Consider the following 11661-nt stretch of genomic DNA (forward strand, 5'->3'; position numbering starts at 1 on the left):
CGTTTGCTAATTTCACGCATGTGATTTTGAAGTTTTAAAGGGAAATGTAGGCCTATATGGCGGTGTAATTGTGTCAAAAGTAGTCTTTGGAGAACCTCGTTGCATTAAAAGAAAAATACGCACTCACTTAGTTGAACATATTTTGCTACTTGCTTACTATTGAGATTATTAAAGACACGAACGTAACACTGAAAGCGTGCACAAGTGACTCATCGCGATGCAATCCAATCCTAAAACGGTAAGGTAAAATGGTAATCTTCTATAATAGCAGAGGGGAGAAATGTACCAGGTTGCGCACAAAGGCGCACTGTTGCTCTGTAGAACAGAGGAGAATGTTGGTATTGTGAAGAAAATAAATGGTTAATCCACTGACTGAGGCTGACCACTTTGACTAACCAGTGTCCACCACATTGCCCTTTTATGTAACTGACCATAACTACTTTAGCTGGACTCTGGATCAGAGTAATTAACCAAAACAAGCTGATACCGAGTAACTTTATTGTACTGTACTTGAACAATATTGCATTCACTCTAGACAGGAGGGCCCATTCAGCTTCATAACATTCTTATACGCCATATATCATATGGATATTGGCCTTGGAGTAACTTTTCTAGAATGTATATTTTATTTTTCAAAACCCTGATTTGAATAGCTGATAAGCTTATCTTCAGGTGATTGTGAGGGAGCACTCTTATGGATATAACTAATTAACTTGTGATAATACAGGCCAAGTAAGCACCTGACCCTTTAGTTCAGATACAATGAGGGTTGAGTGAGTCGAATTTAGATATCCAAACTGAAATGGATATTTTTAATTCTAGATTCACCCATCAGTAAACAAGCATTTTCATTTTTGGACAAATGTAGTGAGCCATTGTAATGCCTGCAAAATGAAACGCTACTTTTCCCTTATTGCTTATAATTCTTATTACCATAATCAAGTGTTTAAATATTCTTTATTACATATGTATTTTCATAACTATTGATTTTTAAAAATGTTTTTTTTTTTGTCCATCAATGTATTTTTTCCCCCCTCTTTTTAAAAAAAGTTCCTCCAATAACTGCATGCTTGTTGTTTCAGCTTTCAGTCACAAAATGAGTCCGTTGAAAGGTGAACTCTGATCAGTCCTGTCTGGCATAGTGTCCTGTGATATGACCTGCTGGTACAGGAGCCATGATGGGTTTCTGGACATCCTGTTTGTCCCTGCTCATCATCATGGTGTGGCTGGGGCACCAGAGGGAGGGCGGTAGGGCATGGGGAGTTTGTGGGAGTGTTATGGATGAGGTCCATGTAAGTCAGTCTGTGGGAGACATGGAGCACCAAGATGTCTAGCACTATGGTCTGATCCTCTGCAGGGTGGACTTCAGACTGTCTCGGGCTCCAGCACATGACTCGCAGGCCTGTGTGTGTCTACAGGGACGACACAAAACATGGTCAATTGATGCCATACATTTTCATGCATTTTCAAACAGATATTTTAGTTTTTAAACTTTCAAAAAGCTGGTAATTTCGAATTACGTTGTATTTTGTAAGGCTTGTAAATGGTGCTGATTTTTATACTTGATTAACATCAAGACGTGTTGGTAAACACATAAATTAAAATTCATCCCCAAAGTAAAATTAGTCCCCGGGCAAACACTTTTTCAAAGCACTTTCACTACTGAGAATGAGACTGTGACTTAAATTACCGTGACATGAAGGCATCTAACACGCCGATGTGTTCCTGGGGGAAATAGTCCTGCTGCACAGCATGCTCAAGAGCCTGCAAATGACCTGCCACCACCCGCATTGGCTTCACCTTCTCTTCACTCTGAGATGAGACAGAGAGCACGGATTAATCTTAAGTAATTAGCAAGTGATATCAGTCTATACTCATTTTGGTTACAGTGTATAGCCAAATCCCGTAGTGCAGTGGTTCCCAAACTTTTAACAGGCATGTACCCCCTGAGACATTATGATCTTCCGGAGTACCCCCAACACCACCAATTGTTAACAAGTTTTTTTTAAATTGTTTTATTAATATTTATTTTTATCAATTTTGTCCAGAATAGTGAATAGGATCATAAACATATGATACAAATCTCATCAATAGTCAACATATGATAGGCCTACAAATGTGCTGAATATAATGATTTTAAATAGATCTGCACCTAATCTCACACACAATCGTCTTGTTGAATGCAGTGATCTTATCTGCTAGGTGCTTGTCTTTGCCTTGTAACTGGAGATTTAACTAATTGAGCTTTCCAAATATATCGCTAAGATAGGCCAGCTTCGTCAAGAAATGTTCATTAGTGAACGTGCTTGCAGATTCAAACATGCGCTCCTCCTCCAAGAAGAGGCGACTCGGAGCTCAAACACGCGACAGCACTTTACCTCGGGAAAGCCACCTTGTGACTGTGAAACAGAACAGCCTTTTGGTCAGCTCCCATCTCCTCTCAAAGTGCGGAGAATAGACACGCTTTTAAGGGCCGGGTCTTGATGAAATTCACCACTCTCACAACCTCGTTCAAAATCTCATTCAGGTCGGGACTAACTAAGCTGCCTTGACACGAGCGCTTCCCTATGAATAACACAGTTCGTCCATTGCGCATCGGGTGCTACCTGGGCCTAGGCTACAGATAAAAAAATAAATAAAAAAAACTCCTGTGGGGCGCGAACTCAGTCAGTTCGCAACCCACCTGGCATGTCTCCGTGACCCACAGTTTGAGAAACGCTGTTTTACCCTCTCTGTCTCCACTCTCGAATATTTTGTTAATGCGGAGAAAATACGTTTTTAATGTGCAGTGCAAATTACATTACATTACATTACATTTGGCTGACGCATTTTTAGCCAAAGCGACTAACAACATGGTAAACAGTTTAAGTTTTAGAGCAATTCTCAACAATTTTAGGACAATTTAAAAACATTAGAGTACAGTAAGAATAAGTGCATCAGTGAGTGCTGTTTTTAACAGTTACGTGTCAGTTTAAGACGGCTGGTGAGTGCTAGGATCAGGAAGACTTGTTGTAAGTGTTGCTATGAGAGGAGATGTTCTCTAAAGAGCTGGCCCTGCCCTTGTAGGAACTGGCAGTGTGTTCCACCAACGAGGAACAACAGATGAGAAAAGTTTGGATTGGCCTGAGCGTACCGGTGGTAGAGCTAGACGTCGTTCGTCTGAGGAGCGCAGCGGTCTGGAGGTAGCGTATGTCTGTATGAGGGCATTCAAGTAGGTGGGAGCAGAACCGGAGACTACTTTGTAGGCAAGCGTTAGAGCCTTGAATTTGATGCAGAAGAAATGCGGTAGTTAAGTTACCAACGTGGGATAGAGAAAACGTTTGAAAAGGCATATGACTTAGATCTTTTTTCGCGTACCCCCTGAAATCAGTCCACGTACCCCTGGGGGTACGCGTACCCCAGTTTGACAACCGTGGCCGTAGTGTATTTGACCTGTCTTGCATTTGATCACTGTAATTGTGGGTGCCCCCATTTAAATCAGTTTCAATCGTTCAGTGTGGTCAATTTAAGACCGATATAACTTATAACTGATCAGGGACAGGGATTAATCAGCATACCTAACAAACACTGTGTACCTGTATGTGTGGCTGACAGGGAGAGAGCTTGGACTTACTTTCAGCAGTCCCAGCATGATGAGTAATGAGGAGATGAAGTGGAAGGTACTGAAGGAGGGGCTGGAGAAGGCTTTCCTGAGAATGCCGTCTGAAACAACACACACAGACACAAGCTCAGTAGGCCATTCACAAACCTACATGATGTTAACTCAAATTGCGCACGGTTTCGATTCACGGTATTCTGGTGTGGGTGTGTATGGATGTGACTACAAAAGGGGAAGACAACCCTCACCAACACTGTCCAGGACCGCTGTTTTCACTTCCTCATCCTGGTCTTTGTAAACTGAGGAGATTTTCAGGAAGGCCTCGGCCGTCTTAAAGGCATCGTCCACATCCACCTGAGGAGATAACGGCCACATGATTACATACAGCACTCTGAATGTCCTTCCCTTTCCATGTTTGCAATCATATGAAAGGCCAACAGTGGGCACGTACCGTAAAACTTCAAATAATAGCCGAGTTCCAAATAGACACCGGTCTCTTTTAAACGCCTGGCGTGGCTACAGGTTTGGGTTAAAGACCGGTCTCAAATAGAGGCCTGGTCTGATTTTTGGTTTCGGGTTGCATTTAATCTTCTTAAACCTGTCAGATCGTCTGTTTAAAGCCCAATTCACACCAAAGATTCACAATTAGACAAAACCGTTGCAGAAAGGAGTTGCAGCGGTGTGAATTAGATGTTGCATGTCGTTGCAAGCCGTAGCAAAGCATTCACCATGTCTAGTCACAGTTGCAAGGTTTTAAAATGTTGCATCAAGTTGCTGGTTTATAGAATGCTGCAGCTCATCTTGTCGCAAATCTTTGGTGTGAATTGGGCTTAAGCCAGTATGGTGCAGACTGCGCACGCTAACGTTATGATTAGATGGCATTAGAAGACTGTGGTGGGGAAAAGCTAGAGTTCCAAATTGTATAACTTTTTTAAATATGAACTATGCCTATATGTCCGACTTAGTCATCGTTCAATTCATCCCTTTTGCTTAAAATTTGTGGATAGGCCGATTGTTTTTAAGCTGGCAACAAAACAAAAGGGTTTGCGAACGTTATTCTTTATTCTAAATGCGTACCGCCATGGCGATAAAGAGAAAGAAGTAGGCTATGATTTGAAATGTAAGCTGACTGTTTGGTCAAATTTGGCAAATAAAATACGGGAGAAATGATATGCTCTCTCATGCCGTTTCATTCGTGCCGAAAAGGAGGGAGAATGAAACACGCACAATCCACTTTTGCATAAATAATTCCTGAACGGTTTTGGTCAGGGCTGATAATGCAACTGTATTTGACAAAGGACCGATATAGGCTTTTAGTGTGATACGATCTCTTTGTAAATTACGTTTGATTAAAAACGTGTTTCCTCTGTTCTGGCTATCCCGCTATGTGGATCTTATCTCACTCAATGAACAACATCTCAACACTAAATGAATGATGATCCGTAATTGTCATCAGATAGCCAAGTCATATGGGTAAACAATCAGTGTTTGAAATAATTAATTCGATAATATTTTCCATCTTTGCAGAGAAAAAAGTTTTGTGTAAAGGGAATTAAAGGCCTGTCTCATATAGACACCCGTCTCTAATACTAGCCGGTGCAGTTTGGCGATTTGGGAAAATAAAAGCCCGGGCCCGGGAGTTTTACGGTAATAGATTTTCTTGGAAACCATCAAATTACAGCACAATGGCTGAATGATTATTTTTCCTTCACAGGGGACAGCACGCTCACACATGGCCTACCTAAATATGTAAACGTAGGCAAACATACAGTATGCAAGTGTTTTTGTGAAAGGAATTCCCTACCTTGTAAACTCCCCAGTCAGTAATCAAATCAGTAGGCTTATATCTTTCCAGTTAAAAAATAGGCCTGGGGTCTATATCTTTGACCCCTTGTGTCTGGTGTGCTATGGCAATTAAACTAGTCTGGGAGCCCTCAGCTCGTACCTGCTGCTCGATAAGCAGTGCTCGCTTGGCACCCAATCGGAGCAGCTTGTCCGGAGAGGGGAAACTCAGGAAGGAGGAGACATCAGGAGGACGGGGCTCCGATGGTGGAGGGGTCATCTGAAGGGGATACACAGGAGGTGGGATACAGTTTTTTTAAAAGACTCTACAGTTCACTTTGACTTCAGTTTGTTTTACAACTCAGGCTCTGACTCATTTTCTAAGTAATATATCACTATAATTAAACATGCAAAATAGAACATTAAATAGAAAAGCAGATCTAGAAATAAAAGTAGCTGAAAAAACAAACAAACAAAAAAAAAAAAACACTTTTCTGAGTGCATAGGTCACAGGCTTCAACTACAACTGCTAGTTGGAAATCAGTGGTAGGGGTACATAGTCAGGTAGCTTAACAGCTGAAGCCTTTAGCTAACAATCAGAACATAGATTATGAATGATGCATCGAAGTCAAGAATACCCATAGACAGCTGACCTGGTTGACTCTGTTCTCGTCCTCTTCTTCTTCCTCCTCCTCCTCCTCCTCCTCTTCAGCATCTTCCTCTCCTTCATCCTCATCCTCCTCGTCTTCGTCATCCTCTTCCTCGTCGTCCTCAGGCTCTCCCTCATCGTCACTGCAAACACAAGGGCACAACTCAGTTTGCACCATGTAAAGGGGGTCAAACAGGGGATAAACGGTTAGGGTCAAAGGTGAGGGGAGATGAGGCCGTTTATCAGATGGCCGTGCTGTACCTGAGAGATCCCAACAGATCTCCCATGTTCATGTTCTCCATAATTTCTTTCAGACTGCTGCAACCATCTTCTCCCAGACAGTTTCCTAAGAATATGGTAACAAAAATTATAAGAGAATCTAATGTGTTTAACACAGCCTGATTTTAGCTGCACAGAACATAATTCAGCCCACAGATAACTGGGGCAGACACGTGGACATATAATGTACATTACAGACAGTCTGTATGTCATTGAGCACAAAAGCAGAGTTGTCTAAAGCAGGCTAAAGATATTCACACCAGACAGTTACCTCGTTCATGTTTGATCAATTACAACACTACACTGCATCCTTATTTACCGGTACTACTGTATTGCCTTTAGGAGGAGTAGTATAAGTATATATACTCTTTTGAGTTTGAATTTCGTCTCTGCATTTATCCCAATCTGTGAATTAGTGAAACACACTCAGCACACAGTGAACACACAGTTAGGTGAATCACACACTAATCCCGACGCAGTGAGCTGCCTGCTACAGCGGCGCTCGGAGAGCAGTGAGGGGTTAGGCAACCCTTCGGTTACAAGCCCGAAGCCCTAACCAGTAGGCCACGGCTGCCCCCCATTTTTTGGTTTTTGGACCCCACCATAAGGTGGGGCGTTAAAAAATTCATATAAACTCATAGTGGTCGTTTCCACAGAAATCTTTAGGAGAAGGCGAAAGATTTATACGATATGAAGAGAACCATGAGTGTTCTGAGAGTAACTGTTGTATGAGAGTAACTGTTGTAAAAATGATAACATTGCATAAATTAACATTTTACAATATGCAATTCAAATAATTACATGAGTGCCATGAGGCCCATGAATGAGCTGAGCAAATAATGTTAGCTCAAGTAAACGTTAGCTCGCGAGTTGTAAAAAGTGGTTAAATTTAAACATGTATGTCTAATGTTTGGCACTTTTGTTTTGTACCATTGAGATCGAGTTTCTCCAGTTGTGTCTTGTGCTCTAACGCCTGTGCCACCTTCAGAGCACCGTCCTCAGTGATCTCGCCAAACGACAAGTTCAGCTCCTGAGAGCAGGATACACAGAGAGACAGCAGTTAGTATAAAGACACACACGCACACACGCACACTGAGGAAACTGTACCCAGATATTACACAGGTAGGAGACACAGGAATATAATTTAAACAGGACTTATGTATTTCAAAACTACAGGATGCAAGATTGAGCAAAATAGAAGTAAATCAGGTACTAGTTGCTCTCATCTACCTTTAGAATAGGCAGGCCATCCACAAGAATGTCAGCAATGGCCATAGCTCCTTCAGAGCGCACTAGGCAGTCCCCAAAGTTGATCACTTGCACATTACGCAGATTTTTCAATGCCTGTAGAGTCAAGAAATAATTATACACACCAACAGATCCTACAGTAAACGTATACATTCAGTGTAAGTTGCCCATTTCCAAACATCTTGAGCCAAAAGGTAACAAATAAAAATGTCAACATCGTTTTTGAGCCCATTTGCATGTTACAGAGCTATCCTTTCTTCTTTAAACATCATACATTATTGTTAAAACTTAGAATATGTCCTGTATGCCTTAGAACTTGCTCACTACAGTTCATTCAAATATGTGAGAATACTCACAAGGCATTCAAGTACTCTATAACAATAATACTACAGTTTCCAGCTCATACCTGTGCCATAGCGATAGCTCCTTTTTTGGTGAAGGTGTTGTCATTGAGGTTGACGACACGGAGCTGAGGATTGTGCTGCAGGGCGTTGGCCAGGGCTGTGATGCCTGGGTGGTTGATGCCATTCTGGGGCATATGGATTTCCTCCAGACTCCCCATCAGCTAAGGACACAAAAGCCTTACATCAGTATATATAAGAAATTCACCCACCACTAGGTGAGATGGCAAATCACGCAACATGATAATGAGCACCTGGAAGGCCTGGGCAAGTGCTGTAGCTCCATCATTCTCAAGGCGGTTCCTGCCTGCAATGAACACCTTTAGCCTGAGGGGGGCGCCCTGTGCACTAGACTGCTTGTGGCACTCTGTCAAGGCGGCTGCCAGGATCTGGTTGGACAGTTTCAAATTACTCAAGCAATCTTCTCAAGGTACATAGGTGGTTAAATAAAGGTCAAATAAATATTCAAGGTAAAATATTCCTAAATAAATAAATAATTTATTTGTGTCCAAGAATAACTTGCTGTAACCTCCTGCAAAACATGAAAAACACTTGACCCACCTTTCCACCACCGATTCCCATGCCACAGTTGTTCAGGCGTAGCTCCTGAAGTGTGTGGCAAGCAGAGCTCTTGAGCAACTTTTCAATACCCTTGACCCCATCTGGCCCAAAGGCATTATCACTCAGGTCCAGGACTCGGAGATGGGCGCCAGACGTCATGATGGCTGCTCCCAGGGAATTCTGGGAATAACAAGAATGAAAATATTTCTTGTTGGCATGGATTCTTTTCACTACCATATCAACCGTTTTCTGTCAGGGATCTTCTTCCATTGTATAGTTCAAAGTTGTAGTCTTCACTTGATGGAAAGTGAGCCGACTATTGACACCTAGGCCTTGGATGTTTGCACTGAGAACTCACCAGGGCAGGAGGGATCTCTGGACGCAGGCGGCCCGTGAACATGTCACTCCAGTAACAGTACTGTAAAATATGGGTAATAAAGTCAGGATCGAGAGAGAAATAATGCTATGCCATGCAGGCAGGGTAATATACTATACCTGAGGGCAATTGTAACATCCATAACACCAATAAAATGTGATGGTATGGTATGATGTGAATGATTACATGAAATTTGAGCATTTGCTATTTTTGGCTGAAGAATGTACATGAGAAAAAATGCACAAAAAATGAATGTTATCATTCACATCATACAAATGCCAAGGCATTTCACTGGCGTTAAGGATGTGACAAAAAGTTCATTTTCCGTGGAATTGCCCCTGAGCAGAAATTCCACATAAAATGTGGATACTGTAGATGCAATATGGTGTCAGTTGAATTGTTGAGTCCACACAGTAAAGACAAAATTATAAATGTCGCACACAGGTATTCTATATGTTTGTTCAGTCCTCGCTCCAGAAATTGAGGAGAAAAAACATTGTTTGGATCGAACCATACACTGTTCCATTCAACATGTTGCTTTAGGAACATGAAAGGGAGGGGTGTAATTAGTTTGGCTCATGAGTTCCCATAGCAACAACCTCTTAATAGAACTACAGATTGCCTTTACCTGCAAGTCACTCTTGTCCTCCAAGGCTTTGGCAATGGCCTGTGCAGCCTCCACCCCAATCGTGTTTCCCTCCAGCCGAAGAGCCTGGAGCCCCTGGAACTCCTTTATTTCTTTGACAATATCCTCAACTGGAGTTTGAGAGAGAGGGAGGGAGGTAGAGGGAGAAAGGGAGGAGGAAAGAGAGATTCAGTAAGGCACTGACAAACCATGCAAAACTTATAAGGTAGAACATTAAAATGTATGTTATTTGATGGACACTTTAATCTCAACAAGGCACTGGGGATGTGCAACACAGAGAAACACAGAAAATGAATGTATCCCTTCACAGTAAGGAAGTGTCAACATGACCAAAATGCAGACATTTTTCCCATGGAGTTCATTCTTTGATGTACACCCACATTGTATATGCCTGTACTCTAATATTTGTTTATTAAATAAGGTTAATTTTGGCTTTGAAGGGAATATACTGAAATAACCATTGCATACAAGTTATTTAAACATTTGTCCAGCTCACCAGATTCTGCATTGTCCAGTTTCAGCCCTTTCCCCTTATAGCTGAGTTCTCCTCCTCCCTCTACCACCTGCGTCTTGGCCAAGGAGTCGGCCAACTGCGCCACATCATCTGTAGCCATGACCTGCAACAAATCTGCTCCTTAAGACTGGTGGATTACATTTAATTTATTTTAATACACATACAGCAATATTCCCCTTTTGAACAGATGACTTGAAACATGATGAATCATGGCAGGAACTTCATTTGTGTAGACTTAAATGCTCCCCCATCCCATCCCACTATATTTATGCTACCATCCAACACTCAGGACATGTTTAATAGAAGCACCAAACAGTGAATGTTGTGAATGTCCCAATCAGCAAAAGCTTGATCAAAGACCATAGAAAGAGAGTATTGTTGTAACATTAATTGTATAAATTACCCATAAAATGATGCATGCATTAGTTACCTATATTCCACAGTTATGTCCTCCTAAGTCAGACCCTAACAGTACCAGGCTTGGTAAAATGATGTGGTTTATGAGTTACTTTCTAAAATATCTGCATTTCCTATGATCTTCTATGTGAAAATCTGTTATTTGCCAGACGCTCTGACCCGAACATCCAATCCCTGATCCTTTAAATAGCTCACTAATGAGGCTTGTTAAGAACAAAGTTGTTTAGATGGAGACTTAAGCCAGGTCTGAACTTGGGAACTTTAACGTTAAATTGCAGAAAAACGAGTGATATATAGCTTGTTCCGACCCAATGTCACCAAGTAACCACCCAAGCTAACGTTAGGCAACTTAAAAACATTAACGTTATTAAGTAACAAGTCTTGTGCAGGAGAGCAGTCTTGTTATTATCCAGGTCTAACCGTGTAACCATACGGAAATTATTGCAGACTGTGCTACAGACTACATGTTAGGAGCACAATTACACTGAGCTTGATTAGCAAACATGCACAAATATTTTTGGCAGAACCACATGCGCCGTCAGAGCTCGCGCTGGCTATGTAGCTAACGTTAGCCTTTTACTTAGACCACAGGATGTTCGTAATCATATCCACAAATGCGCCTTTTAAAAGAATGGCAAACTAATGTGTGAATAATAGTTAATGAAAGCTGCCATAATAATTACCTACGGTACAAAGGAGCAGAGGTCTGACGAGAGTCGTCTCCACAGCCACCACCACTTCCCAAAGAGCTGTCCAGTCCCGCTCGCGACAATGACGTCGGATAGTTCAAAAACCTCCAAAACCGGGGTCTCCCTCGTGTGGATCCAAGGGACTTGTAGTTCTATTGTATGGTGGCATTTTTTCAGTTTTTCCGTTTTCCCCAGTGAGTAAAGTTCAGCATTTGCTATTTGAATAAATGAATGGAAAGGTGTACGTTACATGTTTCGAATCACAATAGAAAAAGGAAAAATATTAACGTGATTATGGGGTTATTAGTACAAAGGCTAGTCCAATAACCAACCCGCTCTAGGGTCACAAGGGGAGCGATAAAATAATCTGCTTTAATTATATTAATGTTTATTTCCTATAATATTTTGAACCTAATTGGTCGTTGCCCATTTATGACATTTAATGTATTTACACTGAATTCTCTTGACAATTAAGTATCAGTCTGAGTTTGCGAGAGCCAT

At 41.6% G+C, this 11661-nt stretch overlaps 1 protein-coding gene and 1 non-coding gene across 7 annotated transcripts; both read right to left on the reverse strand.

The window, feature by feature from the left end:
* Positions 1–481: 481 nt before the first annotated feature.
* Positions 482–11256, reverse strand: LOC143102181 (ran GTPase-activating protein 1-like). Of its 6 annotated transcripts, none has more exons than XM_076265625.1 (16): positions 11155–11256; positions 10037–10157; positions 9523–9650; positions 8877–8936; positions 8519–8698; positions 8212–8346; positions 7963–8121; positions 7539–7652; positions 7239–7338; positions 6291–6375; positions 6034–6172; positions 5544–5660; positions 3847–3952; positions 3614–3702; positions 1691–1812; positions 482–1412 (listed from the first exon to the last, which is right to left on the reverse strand). In XM_076265625.1, exons 2-16 carry the CDS (start codon positions 10152–10154, stop codon positions 1337–1339), a joined length of 1728 nt encoding a protein of 575 aa, XP_076121740.1. In that variant the 5' UTR covers positions 10155–10157; positions 11155–11256; the 3' UTR covers positions 482–1336. The 6 variants fall into 6 exon arrangements, with proteins under 6 accessions (XP_076121740.1, XP_076121741.1, XP_076121742.1 ...); XM_076265626.1 differs by having other exon boundaries at positions 11159–11254; XM_076265627.1 differs by having other exon boundaries at positions 10037–10181; positions 11155–11232.
* Positions 6904–7018, reverse strand: LOC143103364 (U5 spliceosomal RNA). Its single transcript, XR_012982783.1, has one exon. It is a non-coding gene; the product is annotated as a U5 spliceosomal RNA (small nuclear RNA).
* Positions 11257–11661: the final 405 nt, after the last annotated feature.

Source organism: Alosa pseudoharengus, unplaced genomic scaffold, assembly GCF_046254945.1.
Source record: "Alosa pseudoharengus isolate Yale_2024_CS ecotype anadromous, Long Island Sound unplaced genomic scaffold, YU_APseudo_1.1 YU_APseudo_1.1_scf_4, whole genome shotgun sequence".
Classification (NCBI taxonomy): Eukaryota; Metazoa; Chordata; class Actinopteri; order Clupeiformes; family Clupeidae; genus Alosa; species Alosa pseudoharengus.